Consider the following 16459-nt stretch of genomic DNA (forward strand, 5'->3'; position numbering starts at 1 on the left):
AGCTAAATGCCCTTCTTGCAGGTGAAGTTGTCAGGGACACTGGAGATCTGCATACCTTCCCACATCCCACAAGATTCAACTATCCCATCTGACATCACCACTGCTCTAAATGTACAATACGAAAGAAAGAATCATTAACAAAAAAAAATCTACCCACGTCCTATTCCTCTCCTCGCCAAAGCCTCTACTTCCAACTCTAACACTGGCCCAAACACACAATGGCCACTCCACTTAAACTAACTTCTTTGTATTGGATTTTTGCCAATGCCTAATTATGCGCAATTCAATGTCTTCTTGGGAACTGTGGTGGCAAAATGTGCCAACTGCCTCCACTCACTTCTTTTAAATTTTCTCTCTATGCAATCAAATGACTCCTCAAGAATTGCAGCACACAAAATTTCTTTCAAATGCTTATTCTTTAAGCATTCATTAAAAAGGTCTTTTTCTGATCTCTTCCTAATGCATGTGAAACACCGTTGGTTTCCTTAGCCGCTTAAGTCTATGGAATGCATATTTCGGTCCCGCCAAACCTGTAAGATTGAGACGGTTCTCCCACCCCAAACCCTGGTTTCTGTGGATGCTGGGTAATTTGCTACCCTGTTACAACTCAGTGCCAACAGACAACACACGCATACGATTAAAGGAATTGTATTTATGAATCTTAACTAAAGGGTCAGTAAAGAAAAGAGAGAAGAAACACAAAAAGGGCTCATTATAATTAGACAGTCAACAGTGCACAAGTTGGAGCTCAACTCTTCCAAAATGCATTCATATTCACTGATGCTCAGTAGCATCCGGCACTTTGCTCCAACGAATCACGGTCTCCCACCAGGTCAAATCCTATGATCCGATTCTCTCCAGTGTCTTCTCTCTTCATCTCCTGCCGAACCAAAAAAAACTCAAAGCCAAACTCAGCGTCCCTCACAAAACCTTCCCCCCCAGTGTTCTCTCAAACTTTCTCCCAGTTCCATCATCCTAACTGGATGACAGACATAATTCTGCATCTGTTATCTTCAACAATAACCTTAACAGGCTGAAAGCAGAACAGACTGCTCTTACAGAGCTGTTAAAATGAAATACCTAGAGCATAGCAGTAAATGTGAGCCAGGGTGTTATACATGCAATTTAAATTTTGAGCCTTTTCCGTGAACTTCTCTTCATCTTCAGTTCACCTTATGACACTCTGTAGCATCTGCCACTGTCGTATCATTGTAAGTATTTTCTCACATGATTACTGTCCTGTGAAGAACCTAAGTAAATGTTAACACTCTCATGGTATAATATAAATGAAGTAGTATTTTGTAGTATCACCAAAGTATGAATGCAGTAAATTACAGTTTGCCTCTGCAGAGATGTATCAAGTCAGGTCACACGCACAAAAACAGTGAGGTACAGGTACAATGGAAAACTTGCTTGCTGCAGCATCACAGGCAATTAAGTCAATGTACTTGCATAGAACTGAGAGAGTGCACTATTACCGAATGTGTAAAATGTTAGATCTCACTTACTTGCTCTAAGTGAAATGAAAGATATCATGGAACATTTCCAAGAACTCCATGGCTCATCAGCTGTGGAGTTCTCCCTCAGTCGAAACCACTAACATGGATATAGAGCCTGTAGCAGATAGAACAAAACCTACTGCTCTATTCACCCTGTCCCACAGAATGGTGAGTTATTGTGGGTAAAAGAATCCCTGGAGCGATGGAAACACAAGAGCCTACAAATGCTGTAATCTGGTGCAAAAAAAAACAAATTGCAGGAGGAACTCACCATTTCTGACATTTATCTACCTTTTCAGGTTCTCTGAATCTCCGTCAAAGTGCAAGGTTGTTGTTGCAGCAGCTGGTGAAATTTCATCTTCTCCCAAACATACTGCCACAACACTACACTGCCATCATAGAGAGCATCCTCACATCAACCATTACTGTCTGGTTTGCTGCAGCACGCTCTCACAATAGACAAAAGCTACAACAAACTGTCAGGTCAGCTGAAAGCGTCACTGTCTGCAGTCTACCATCACTGCAGGGCTTGTATGTATTCAGGACAGAGAAACGGGCAGGAAAAGTATCACAAACAAAACCCACCCAGCAAAACATCTTTTCCAAACGCTCCCTACTGGAAAGCACTACAGTATATGGCTACTATAACAAAAACTTCACATTATCTTAATTTTTTTCCCCTGGGCAGTTAATTTGATCATTCATTCTAGATGGCCAATTCTACCACCCCACCCCACCCCCCCCCCCCCCGCTGCCCTATTACCCTATTACCTCAGACACTCACTGCACTGTAGACTCTTTAAGCCACTTTTTATAATGCTGTTTAACATATGCTGGAGTTTGTACAGACTTTATTCCGTATCTGTACTTTAACCTCCTCGTTTATTTTTTTTATAAAATTCTTATAATTGTATGTTGTTTTTTGTTGCAATTCACACCAACAAACCATAGAAAATCACTAATACATCACTAATATATGGTGTACAGTTGATCCTTAATCTCAGGCAACAAACTATCCAGTGTTGTTCACTGGTAAAGACAAGTGACACTTACTGATATAACCCAGCCACATTTGTTGGTACTGACATAAACACACTGTGACTCAAACTACACATAGTCTTCTCTATGTCCTGTCTGGTTTCTCCATTTTCTGCCGCATCTGCTCATAAGATGAAGCCTTCCATTCTAGATTGACAAAGACAGCTTTATCATGTTCTTTCTATAAATACCATTTCTGTAATTTTTTTTCTATTTCTAGCAGTGAAAATAAAGCCACGATTACTGATCAGTGAAGATTTCTCAGTAAGGGTATCGAGCATCTTCTTGAGGCTTCCAGAGTGCGGAGTATTCGATGCAGCTGCGAAACAGCTGAATACCACATTCGGTCGCCTCTCCATCTACGTTGTTGTTGCAACAGAGAAAGGTGTGCTCTTAATTGTTCCATCTATTAGGATTTTAAATCATGTTTGAGCTTCTCACAAGAAGCTGTTTTTAACAGCCATGAACTCACTCAGACAGTGATCACTTGCATGCACTCCTTCCAACTCAGTCGCCAACAATTCCCGCAGCCAACAAGGAGCCAAATCCTGATATACCATAACAGCCCTTTGTAGCTGTACATCATCTACACATTGTCATTAATGACTGCCAGGTTTCTTCAGAGACCTTGTTCTCAGTCCTTTATGCCTTAGGATTGTCCAGTGATGATCACAGCAGAAATTGTACTGTGTATTATATCGAGGGTGGGGGGGAAGCATAGACAGGAGAATGTACAGTCTTCTTCTCAGGGTTATGGAATGAGGAACCAGAGAGCATGGGTTTAATGTGAGAGGGGAGAGACTCATTAGGGACAACTTTTCCACCCAGAGGGTGGTCCATATTTAGCAAGAGCTACTAGAGGAAGTGGTTGAGGCAGGTACATAAATTAACAATATTTAAGATGCTTGGATGGGCACACGGACAGTAGAGATTTGAAGGGACGTGGACCAAACACAGGCAAATGAGACTAGCTAAGATGGGAATCTTCACTTGCATGGACCATTTGGGCTAGAGAGCCTATTTTCATGCTGTATGACTCTGATTGCACAGTCAGACTGAGAACAAGGTAGGACCAAAATTGCTTCAGGTTTATCGTGGTCACACCAAGAAGTTGTGACTTTGAAAGAGTTCAATGAAAATGGACATAGATAAAGGCCACTAGAACCATTTGATTGGAATGTGATTGATTTAATTAACAGTGGAGTTTGATGCTTTACATATTGTTCATTCCAGAATCTCAGGGATCTCACTGCTTGGTATACGATCTAAAATTCCATTACTACATAAATTCTGTAAACATAAGTTAACATAAATCAACATTAACAGAAATTAGATATAGTTCTCATATGTTTTACTCTTGTAACTCCTCCAGTCTAATTGAGTGCAGGACATTCCCTGACTCAAGTCCTCCTTTATCAGAGGTGAATGAAATGAGTAATTGCAAAGTTAAGAATACCTTCCTTATGAGAAGTTTGGTCACAAATATCAGGGGAGGGAGATAGTAGAGGAACAGTGAAGCCAGTCCTCATTTTGAAGTTTACTTTGGTTTCCAGCAAGATCAGAGGATGAAATTCTCCAGAATGATGCCCTCCACCTTATTTAAAATGATGTGCTCTATCATCTATTAAAATAGTATCGTACAGTATATCATCAATAGAACTTCTATTGTTAGTTAATATTGTGTCCTCCACTACCTCAACCACAATCAGTTGCCAAGGTCCCCCTCCCTCCACAACTCCAAGGTAATGTGATCCAGTGTTCTTCGTCAAACAGCAGACAAGCATTCATTGTCTGTGCATTCATAGACTCACCTTGCCTCTGTGATCTATTGAGAGATGTGGATGAAACCCAATGATTTTCCCTCCATCATTCTGGGCAACTGCTTTATCCATAAGTTGATCTTTGTTACTAACAACTAGATTGAGACAGTGCAAAGTTTGAGCTTTACAAGAATTGATCTTTCCTCTCCCCACACCACCCATCAGTTCAGGTTGGTCTATCAGTAATACACTGAGTAGGATTCCAGTCCTCAACTCTGCATTACTAAGTCAAGTCAAGATTATTCTCTTAGACACAAATACCACGAGGCACAGTACAATGAAAAACTTGCTGCAGCAGCATCATAAAGTTTACTATCAGAATCAAGTTCATTTTCACTGACATATGCCATGACAATTGTTGCTTTGCAGCAGCAGCGCAACTCAAAGCATAAAATTTGCTATAAGTTACAAAATATAAATAAGAGTGGAAAAGAGGAGTAATGAGTTAGTGTTCATTGGTTCAAGGATGGTTCAGAAATGTGGTACCAAGGGAAAGAAGCTGTTCTTAAATTGTTATATAAGACCATAAGGTGTAAGAGCAGAATTAGGCCATGTGGCCATTGCGTCTGTTCTGCCATTTCACCATAGCTGATCCAATTTTCCTCACAGCCCCAACTTCCTGCCTTCTCCCCATATCCCTTCATGCCCTGACCAATCAAGAATCTATCAACATCTACCTTAAATATATGTAAAAACTTGGCCTTCACAGCTGCCTGTGGCAAAGAATTCCACAGATTTGCCACCCTCTGGCTAAAGAAATTCCTCTTCATCTCCATTCTAAAAGGACGGCCCCTCTATTTTGAGGCTGTGTCCTCTAGTCTTAGACTCTCCCAACATAGGAATCATCCTCTCCGCATCCACTCTATCAAAGTCTTTCACCATTCAATTGTTTTCAATACGGTCACCTCCTCATTCTTCTGAATTCCAGTGAATGCAGGCCCAGAGCCATCAAACACTCTTCGTATGAGAAGCCATTCAATCCTGGAATTATTTTTGTGAAACTCTTTTGAACCCCCTCCAGTTTCAGCACATCCCTTCTAAGATAAGGGGCTCAAAGCTGCTCACAATACTCCAAGTGAGGCCTCACTGGTGCTTTATAAAGCTTCAACATTACATCCTTGCTTTTGTGTTCTAGTCCTCTTGACTATATGTACCATTTATGTGCCACTTCCATCATCCCTCTTTCTTCCTCCCACTAATTTTTGTTTTCCCAGTTTATCCTTGATTATTTCTCCTGTTACTTCACTTAGTAGAATTCTACAAAGTTTTATTGCGAGATGAATGCGCCTTACTAAGCCATTCATTATTAACCTGGACTCTGTTTAGTAACCCACGTCTTTGGTAAATCCCTTTTCTAGTTGCCTCTGAGAATTTTACCCTGCTGTCTCTGGACACACTTCCCGGGCTCTACTACTATTACACTGGCACGGAAGGACAACACCCATACATCGCACAGCAACACTTTTCTGTCTATGACTGCAGTGACAGAGAGCATCAACAGCGTGAAAAGACCGTGTCATACTACATGATTGGCTCCAATGTTACGTGCAACTCAATTGAAATCATTTGTGACAGACTACTGCAGTCTAACACAAGCTACAGGTGAGCTGTACTCTGACCATTACAGAATTGTTTTCACTGGAAGAAACTTTTGCTTGATTTCTTAAAAAAAAGGTGTCCCCTATATACCATGCAGTGTATGGTGACTGAAAGGCATTAGGTATGTGCTCTTAAAAATAGTTGATTGGGTTTAAATTAAAAATAAATAGAAATGGTTATAAATACTAATTCTACAGATGCTGGATATCCAAAGCAACACACACAAAATGCTGAAGGAACTCAGCTGATCATACCGCATCTATGGAAATAAGTAAACCATCAGTGTTTCAGGCCAAGATCCTTCTTCAGGACTGGAAAGGAAGGTGGAAATTGCTAGAATAAGAAGGTGGGGGGAGGAGAAGGAGGATAGCTAGAAGGTGACAGGTAAAGCCAGGTGGGTAGGAGAAGTAAAGGCTGGAGACAAAGGAATCTGATAGGAAAAGTGAGTGAACCATAGGAGAAAGGCAAGGAGGAGAAAATCCAGGGGAAGGTGATAGGCAGGTGAGAAGAGATAATAGGCCAGAGTGGGGAATAGAAGAAGGAAACTGGTAAATATTTTCACTGGAAGAAGAAATCAATATCCATGCCATCAGGTTGGAGGCTACACAGATTTAATACAACGTGTTGCTTCTCCACTCTGAGGGTGACCTCATCATGACACAAGCAGAGGCTATGGACCGAGATGTCGGAATGGGAATCAGAATTAAAATGTCTGGCCACCAGTAAGTCCCACTTTTGGTGAAAGGAGCAGAGGTGCTCGACGAAGCGGTCCCCCAATTTACGACAGGGGTCTCCGATGTAGAGGAGGCTGCACTGGGAGCACCAGACGCACTAGATGACCCCAACGGATTCGCAACTGAATCGTTGCATCACCTAGAAGGACTGTTTGGGGCCCTGAATGGAGGTGAATGGGCGGGAGTAGCACTTTTGCCGCTTACAGGAATAAGTGCCGGGAGGGAGAATAGTGAGGAGGGACAAATGGTCAAGGGAATTGTGGAGGGGGAGATCCCTATGGAAAACGAAGGAGGGTAAATAAAGGTTTGCTGGTAAGATTCCTTTAGAGATGGTAGAGGTTGCAGAGAATGATGTGTTGCGTGTGGAGGCTGATGGGGTGGTACGTAGGAACAAGAGAAATGGTGGCACTTTTGCCGTGTCTATCACAGTTGCCCAGAATATCCTTTGTCATTGTGCAGAGTCCAAAGTCAAATGGGCTGATATTCTGAATTGATGACTAAAGGCAGAGAATTGTTGCAATGCCTATTTGACAGCACCTGTGAAGAGAACTTTTAATGATTACCTTTCTTCCGAATATGAATCTAAGCCCATTTTCTGGCAGTACTTGTTTAAGATCGGCTTGGTTTGGTTCTGAGTTGAAAAGAGGGTGGAGCAGAGGGGCATGTTTTATGAAGGAAAATTAATGTTTCTGCTTTCTTTTCTCTTCCCTTCAAATATGCTAAGTTCCAACTGTACTGTTCTGCTGGAACAAGCAGTGTATTCAGCCCAACGCAATGCACACTAAATGCTGAAGGAACTCAGCAGGTCTAGCAGCAACTATGAAAATGAATAAACAGTCGACGTTTTGGGTGAAGACACTTTTTCAGGACTGGTGAGGAAGGGGAAAGATGCCAGAATAAAAAGGTGGGGGAAGGGAAAGGAGGACAAACTAGAAGGTGATAGGTAAAGTCGTGTGGATGGGAAAGCTAAAGGCCTGGAGAAGAAGGAACCTGACAGAAGAGGAGACTGGCTCATGGGAGAAAAGGAAGAAAGAGAAACACCGGGGAGAGGTGATAGGCAAGTGGGGAATAGAAAGGGGGAAGGAAGAGGGGAAATGGAAAGAAAGAAAAAATAAATTACTGGAAAGAGAAATTGATGTTCATGCCATCAGGTTGGAGGCTCTCCAGATGGAATATACGATTTTGCTTCTGCACCCTGAGTGGCCTCATCATGGCAAAAGTGGGGACCATAGACCAACATGTCAGAATGGGATTGGGAATAGAAATTAAAATTGTTGAACATCTGGGAAATTCCACTTATGACGATAGAGCGGAGGTGCTCAACAAAGCAGTCCCCCAATTTACGTCAGGTCTCACTAATGTAGAGGAGACCACATCAGGAGCACCAGATACCACAAATGACCCCAACAAATTCACAGGTGAAGTGTTGCCTCACCTGGAAGGACTGTTTGGGGCCCTGAATGGAGGTGAGGGAGGAGGTGAATGAGCAGGTGTAACATTTCTGTTGCTTGCAGGGACGTGTGCTAGGAGGGAGATTAGTGGGCAGAACAAATGGACAAGGGAATCATGGAGGGACCAATCTTTGCAGAAAGCGGAGAGTGGGCTGGAGGTAAAGATGGGTTTGGTAAAAGGATCCCACAGGAGTTGCAAAGAATGATGTGTTGGATCCAAAGGCTCATGGACTGGTAGGTGAGGACAACCGGAACTCTATCCTCGTTAAGGTGGCAGGAAGATGGGGTGAGTATGGATATCTGAGAAATGGAGGAGATGTGGGTGAGGGCAGCATCAATGGAGGAGGGAAAACCCTATGCTTTGAAGAAGGAGGACATCTCTGATGTCCTGGAAAGAAAAGCCTCATCCTGGGGACAGATGCAGTGGAGATGAAAGAAATTAGAAAAGGGAATAGCATTTTAACCGGAGACTGTGGGAGAAGGTATAATTGAGATAGCTGAGGGAATCTATTCTGCCCACCCGGTCAGACCTAACTTTTGAACCTGACATTAAATATCCACAGGGAAATCTACTGTTGAATGGTGTGGTAATTTGTACAGTATTAGTTTCAGTTGGAGTTAATTGGAGAGGGGTGGCCATGGTTATTTTGATCCTTGCTCAATCTAGGCCAATTAAAATAATCTAAATATGTACAGATTAATTTCAGCAAATTCTCAGTTCTGAGGAAGGATCTTCAGCTTGAAATGTTAACTGTCTTGCTGCCTGACCTGCTGAGTTTTACCAGCATTTTCTGTTTTCATATCAGATCGGTTGACTCAGTGTGCACCATAGATGGGACATGAACTCCTATATATGTATAAGTAAGCAAGGATTTAGATATGACACATTTTTCACAAAATAAACGGCACTTTCAGCAAATGAATTACTTCTTAACTATATTCACTGTTGTAATATTAAAAGACAAGAATGATATATCCTTACAAGCAGCAGCACTTAATCAATCTTTTAATAATCTTCGTTAAGAGCTGACTATTGGTCATGAGAACTTCCTGCTCAGTTTTATTTCTAATAGTACCTTGGGTTAAATTAAGTACATCCTTCAGAAAGGGTCCCATCCAAACAACAGCGCTTCTACCAATGCAGCAGTCCTTCTGCTACTTTGAATAAGTTTCAGAGTAATGGAACTCACAGGCTTTAGTCATGCGATAAGACAGTTCCTGAAAATACGATTTATTTTGCAAGAAGGTAGCAATTTAGGGAAGATGTGATGGAGAAAGAGTGAAGTACAATTTAGATTCAATTATTGGTCTCCGTGCATTAGTTAAGGCACGTGGTGCTTATCACTGGCCGAGATAATTAGCCAATAAATTAACTGCTGCCTTTTTTATTCTATGACTTCAACCTCTGACAAATTCAATCAGGGTTATTCCAGCCATATAGAGCTGAAGAACCTTAGCTTGATTTTGATTCTGTCATGGCTGTATCTGATCTCATTGGTGCACCAGTTCAGATGGTGATATTGATCTCATTGTCTTGGAAAAGGAAAGCTGTCCACAAAATGACTTTCCACTCATAAACCAGCTAGCAGTGTTGGAAGGTGCACCAATTTGAAGTGAAAAGGTATTCAAGTGTAGCATCACCTCCATCACTCAGTTTTCTGGTTCCAACATAAGGAGTATGTGAACTCCTCAGGGAACCCACCCTCAAGTCAACAGCTTATGAAGAGGCAAAGTCATAGGAAAGAATAAAGACTGGCCTGGTTAACAGAAACTCCTCTATGAAAACTTCATCCTGCTACAGTTTTGGCTGAGATTTTGAGAAATTGATCTAACTTGCATCTTTGATCCCTACAGAATCAAGTACATTCTGGCTGATCAACATAAAGGAGAGATCATGAGCAGTGATTGGTCAGATACATTCAGGACCAAGACAGGTAAACGCCAAATGGAAACAAAGAAAGCAAGTCTCCAAAGCCGTCAGGAGAAAGATTTAAAAGGGGCTGGAGGGACAACTTCTTCACACAGAGGGTGGTGCACATATGGAATGAGCTGTGATGTGAAGTGATTGAGGCAGGTACAATAATAAGACATTAGGATAAGTACACGGATTTAGAGGGATTTGAGCCAATTGCAGGCAAATAGGACTAGCCTGGTGTGCACCATGATGGCATGGATGAGGTGGGTCAAAAGGCCTGTTATCATGCTCTGGAAATGAGTGACAGAAAAAGCCTTGCATTGTTACCTTAACTGTGCAGATGAATCATTGTCAAGGGTGAATGGGTTTTCTATATAGCTGAGGTACTGCATTTGTGAATGAATACACTGGCACAAAGGCTGTTGAAACTGAACACTGTTTATCCCTGCCTCCAATGCTATGGGGCTATAAGTTACATTTGGATAACAATGGTTCTGAAAGGGATTTGCATTTGACAAGCACCTCACGACTGCTTCTGTTTGGAAGGAGCAGCAAACACCTCAGCTAACTGAAATGATTATGATCTTTAGGTGACACGAGTGAATCTACAGATGCTGGAAATAAATAAAAACACAAAATGTTGGCAGAACTCAGCAGGCCAGACAGGATCTATGGGAGGAGGTAGTGACGACGTTTCGGGCCGAAACCGGAGGGTCGTCACTACCTCCTCCCATAGATGCTGTCTGGTCTGCTGAGTTCTGGCAGCATTTTGTGTTTTGATTATGATCTTTGTTCATCAGAGGAGCTCTGTCTGGTTTCCTGCAGATTAGAAAGAGGATGTCAACAGGAAATGAGTCAAAGTTTATCAGGAAAAATGAAGGATATAATCACAAGCAAGTTTGACAAAAGATATTCAAACCTAATTATGATCTTGCGCATTAAAAAAATCAGCTCCAAAAAAGGAATAAGAAGAAAGAAAGAAGAAAATACTGGAGATACTTTGTCAGTTCAGGTAGCGACTGTGCAAAAAGGAAGGAAGTTAATAATGGGAGACAATTACCTTCCATAGAACCAAGGAAAATTTAGAAGTCACACTTGTTTTAAGTTTTAGTGCTGGGGGAAATGTGGAGAGAGTCTGTGAGAAGGTGGAGACCAAAAGAGTTTGTGATGGAAATGGTGGTATTGGCAGCTGAGAGAGGTGCGTGTGAGGCTTATTAATCACCGTCCATCTATCAGGAGTTATCAACAGAAGGTGGTGAATGGCACTTTACATCTCCACCAAACAGATCTGCTACTGATGATGAATCTTCACTGTAGTTCTCAGCCAATAATGCCTCCAGCTATATCAATCAAGTTCCCTTGCTCTGGATCCCTCTGTTCTACCCGCCCTCCCTCTTCTCTACGACTTACAACACTTACTTTATAACCTTCCCTTACTTAAATGAAAGGTCATTCACCTGGAACTTAAATTCTGTCCCTCTTGGCAAGGATGAGTGTTGCCATAATTTTCTGTTTTTCATTTTATTTCATATTTCCAATATCTAGTTTTTTTTTTAAAAATTTCAGTGGTGCAGAAGGCATCGTGTGTTTCAGACTCCACTTTGTTATACCAAGTGACAGAATATAAGGTTTTTCTCATAATGCCCCATGTACTTCAGCCACAATTTGACTCCATCTGTGAGAAGATGACATAAAGCTCTTGTGAGAGGTTAAGGAAAGGCTGGGAGCAGTGGAACGCAGCAGCAGTTTCCACCAGTGGCCTGCTAGTCGGAGGATATTCATACTTAGTTGTGAATGGAATTAAAACATATTACATGAGACATTGGAGCAGAATTAGACCATTTGTCCCATCAAGTCCACTCTACTATTTCATCATGGCTGATCTATTTCCTTCTTAACCTCATTCTCCTGCTTTCGCCCCATAATCTTACATGCCCTGACTAATAAAGAGCCTATCAACCTCCACCTTAAATACACCCAGTGACCTGGCCTCCACTGCCACCCATGGTAACTATTACCACTCTCTGGCCTGAATATTACTCAGTTAACATCTAACCCTATAATGGAAGGAAGATAATTAATAAAGTGGATAAAGATGGTTGAGACTGAGGAACTCCTGAAGTAATATTTTGAAGTTGGTATTAATGTCCTCCCACAACTGCAGCCATCTTCCTTTGTGCTGGGTATGCTTCCACCCACTGGGATGCTTTCTTTTTAAAGCCATTAACTTTAATTATTCCACAGCTCCTTTACATCACATGCAATCAAATGCTGCCTTGATATCAAAGCGATCATTCTCATATCACCTTTAGAATTCAGATCTTTCATCCGCACTTGGACCAAGACACTGACGAGGTCTAGAGCCAAGTGTTCCCGGTGAAAATCCAGTCCATTGTGAGTGGAACTGCTGCCGATAGTTTCTATCACTGCTGATCATCAAGTATAGACTGATTTTGAGAGTAATTATCCAGATCGGATTTGTTCAGCTTTTTTGAGAGCTGCAGGTTCCTGGACAATTTTACGTTGTCAATAGATGCTACTGTTGTTCTGACCATAATGTTTTGTCTCACAGCAACTACTCCATACCAAGTACTGGAAGACAACTGGCAGCGGTCTGCAGGGATGATCATCATCACAGTCATATCATTGTGTCTCCTCTGCTTCCTACTCCTTAGCCTTCTCCTTATGTGCTGCTACAGAAAGAAAAGGTTTGTGGAGAGGAATTTAAATAAAGCCAGTTGCCTCACCACCCTCAGGAGCACATCTCTGTTCCAGGCACAGGGGAGTGATGGTGGGAGCACTAATGAGAATTTTGGATGTGGAGGTTTGGATGATCCTATGGTAGTGCAACAAGCGTCTGTCCATTGACTTCCCTTGGATCTACACAAGGTCTCATTGAAAGGCAAACTCACCACTCTGCCCAAGTTGAGAACCTCTTGCTGCATTTCATATGGTGCCACCCCACCTAAAGCAGAATAAACAATCTGTCAGAAATATCACTTATCCCCAGGAACTAGAGATGGTAATACCACGACCCTGTTCTATAGGGTAGTACAAAATGAAAGTAGCCACCCACTCGTCAGCCACTCATTCACACTAATCCTTCATTCATGGATTTTCCATCCTCATTGCACTCCCATTAATTCCGACTGGATTTTCACATTAACCCACACACAGGTACAATTTACAGTGGTCTATTAACCTACCAACCGGCACATTGTTGGGATGTGGGAGGAAGCTGCAGCACCCAGAAGAAGGCCCACACAGTCACAGCGAGCACGTGGAACCTCCACAAAGACAGCAGTCAAGGCCAGGATCAAACCTAGGTCTCTAGTATTACTTCTTAAGGTATATCAAGGCCTAGGTAGAATGGACGGAGAGAGGATATGGGAGTCTAGGATCAGAAGGACAGCCTCGGAATACAAGTATGTCTATTTAGAATATAGAGGAGAAGGGATTTCTTTAGACAGAGGGTAATGAATTCCATTACCATAGATGGCTGTGGAGGCCAAGTCATTGTGTATATTTAAAACGGAGGTTGATAGGTTCATGATTGGTAAGGATGTCAAAGGTTACAGGAGACGTGGTTGATAGAGAAAATAAATTATGACTGAAAGATGAAGGAGACTCAATGGGCCAAAGGGCCTAATTCTGCTCCTATGTCTTATGGTTAAGAGAAAGGGTGTAGGCGGCACAGATCAAATGAGGTACCTGAGGATTATGAGAAATGCAAGAGAACACTTAAGAGAAAAATCTGGAGGGCTAAAAGAGGCCATGAGGTTGCTCTGGCAGGCAAGGTGAAAGAGAATTCCCAGGGTTTCTGCAGGTATATTATGGACGAAAGGAGAGCAAGGGACAGAATTGGTCTGTTTGAAGATCAGCATGGTCATCTATGCATGGAGCCAAAAGTGATGGAGGAGATCTTAAATTAATTTTTTGCAACTGTATTTACTTGTGAGAGAGAATCAAGGTCTATAGAACTGAGGCAAAAGGGTCATGGGCCATATCTGGATTACTAAAAAGGGTAATGAGCCATATCTGGATTACAAAAGAGAAGTTAAGACAAGTTAGGTTGGATAAATCCCCAAGGCCTGACAAGGTGTCCCCTTGGACCTTGTGGAGGATAGTGCAAAAATCGCAGGGACTCTGGCAGAGATATTTAATCATCCTTAGCTACAGGTAAGGTGCTGGAGGACCGGAGGGTAGCAAATGTTGTTCCATTGTTCAAAACAGGCTCTAAGAATAAAATGGGAAATTACAGGCAAGTGAGCCTTACATCAGTTGTGGTTAAATTATTTGAAGGTATTCTAAGGGGCAGGACATGATTATTTAGATAGTCAACATGGCATTATGTGTGATAGGACATGTCTAACCAATCTTGTAGACTATTTTGAGGAGGTTACAAAGAAGGCTGATGAAGGAAAGATGGTGGATGTTGTGTACCTTGATTTTAGTAAGGCCTTTGAGAAAGTTCCTTCTGGGAGGTTTGACTAGAATTTTAAGTCACTTGGCATTCAGGATGAATTATGAAGAAAGCACGGCAGCACCTAAACTTCCTTAGGAGTTTGGGGATGTTCAGCATGACATCTAAAACTTTGGCAAACTACTATAGATATGTAATGGAGAGTAATTGACTGGCTGCATCATGGCCTGGTATTGAAACACCCATACCCTAGAATGGAAAATCCTACAAAAATTAGTAGATACAGCCCAGTCCATCACAGGTAAAGCACTCCCCACAAATGATCACATCTACATGAAACACTGTCACAGGAAAGAAGCATCCATCATCAGTGAACCCCCCCCCCCCACCCCACCACCACCACCCAGGGCATGCTCCCTTCTCTCTGCTGCCATCAGGAAGAAGGTACAGGAGCCTCACCACCAGGTTCGTGAACAGTTACTATCCCTCAACCATCAGGCTCTTGAACCAAAGAGGATAACTTCACTTGCCCCGTCATTGAAATGTTCCCACAACCAATGGACTTACTTTCAAGAACTCTTGATCTCATGTTCTTGATATTTATTGCTTGTTTATTACTATTTCTTTGTTTTTATATTTGCACAGTTTGTTGTCTTCTGCACTCCAGTTGAACACCCAAGTTGGGCAGTCTTTCATTGATTCCATTATGGTTATTATTCTATAGATTTATTGAGTATACCCACAGGAAAATGAATCTCAATGTTACATATAGTGACATATATGTACCATTGGTAATAAATTTACTTTGAAGTATTCAATTGAACTCAAAGTAGACTTAGCTGCATAAGGCAGAGAGTGGTAGTAGTGGTTGTCTCTCATACTGGAGGCCTGAACCTATTGATGTTTATCACCTTTAACAACAATTTAGGTGGTAATGTAGTCAACTGGATCAGAAAATTCGCAAATGAAACCAAGAATGGGTGCGTAATGGACAGCGAAGAAAGCTACAAAGCTTGCAGTGGGATCTGGACCAGCTGGGAAAATGGGCGGAAAAGTGGCAAATAGAATTTAATGCAGACAAGTGTGAGGTGTTGCACATTGGGGGGGGTCATATTGGGGTAGAACTTACACAAATAGGACACTGAAGTTTGCAGTAGAACTAAAGGATCTGGGAATAGAGATCCAAGATTCCTTGAAAGTGATACTATCGGTAGATAGGGCCATAAAGAGAGCTTTTGGTATGTTGGCCTTCATAAATCACAGCAGTAAATACAGGAGTTGGAATGTTATGTTGAAGTTATATATGACATTGGTGAGGCCATGTTTGAATTGTTGTGTGCAGTCCTGGTCACCTACCTACAGGAAAGTTATCAATAAAATTGAAAGAATGTAAAGAAAAAATGTTCATTCTTTGAGAAACTTAGTTATAGGAAAGTTTGAATAGGTTAGGACTTTATTCTCTGGAGCATAGAAGAATAAGGGAAGATCTTATAAGGGTATACAAAATCATGAGTGGTAATGATTCAGTACATATATGCAGGCTCTTTCCACTGAGGTTGGGTGAGAATAGATCTAGGTGTCATAGGTTTAGGGCGAAAGGTGAAATGAGGAGAACTTTGTCACTCAGAGGGTTGTGTGAGTGTGGAGTGAGCAGCCATTGAAGTGGTAGATGTGGATTCAATTTTAACTTTTAAGAGAAGTTTGGATAGGTACATGAATGAGAGGGCAACCGAGGGCTTTGGTTCAGGTGCAGTTAGATGTGACTAGGCAGGATAACAGGTCATCGTAGACTGGATGGGCCAAAGGGCCTGTTTCTGTGCTGTAGTGTCCTAGCACTGACTCCACTATGTACCAGGAGTAATATAGGAAAGTGGAAACTTCACTCACTGAGTGGTAACGTCTTAGAATGCACAGTCTATAGCGGAATTAGATTTTCGGGGTTGGGGACAATGAACAGTAAATCCTTGGGAAAGTAGGAAT

At 41.9% G+C, this 16459-nt stretch overlaps 1 protein-coding gene across 1 annotated transcript in view; it reads left to right on the forward strand.

Annotated features, from left to right (window-relative positions):
- LOC140734027 (uncharacterized) overlaps positions 1–16459 on the forward strand; it is a 184067-nt gene that overhangs the window by 129180 nt on the left and 38428 nt on the right. The window contains exons 43-46 of the mRNA XM_073057607.1: positions 2758–2922; positions 5716–5959; positions 9996–10075; positions 12629–12764. Of these exons, the coding sequence (XP_072913708.1) occupies positions 2758–2922; positions 5716–5959; positions 9996–10075; positions 12629–12764 (625 nt within the window). The remainder of the gene's footprint in view (positions 1–2757; positions 2923–5715; positions 5960–9995; positions 10076–12628; positions 12765–16459) is intronic.

This window comes from Hemitrygon akajei, chromosome 10, assembly GCF_048418815.1.
Source record: "Hemitrygon akajei chromosome 10, sHemAka1.3, whole genome shotgun sequence".
Classification (NCBI taxonomy): Eukaryota; Metazoa; Chordata; class Chondrichthyes; order Myliobatiformes; family Dasyatidae; genus Hemitrygon; species Hemitrygon akajei.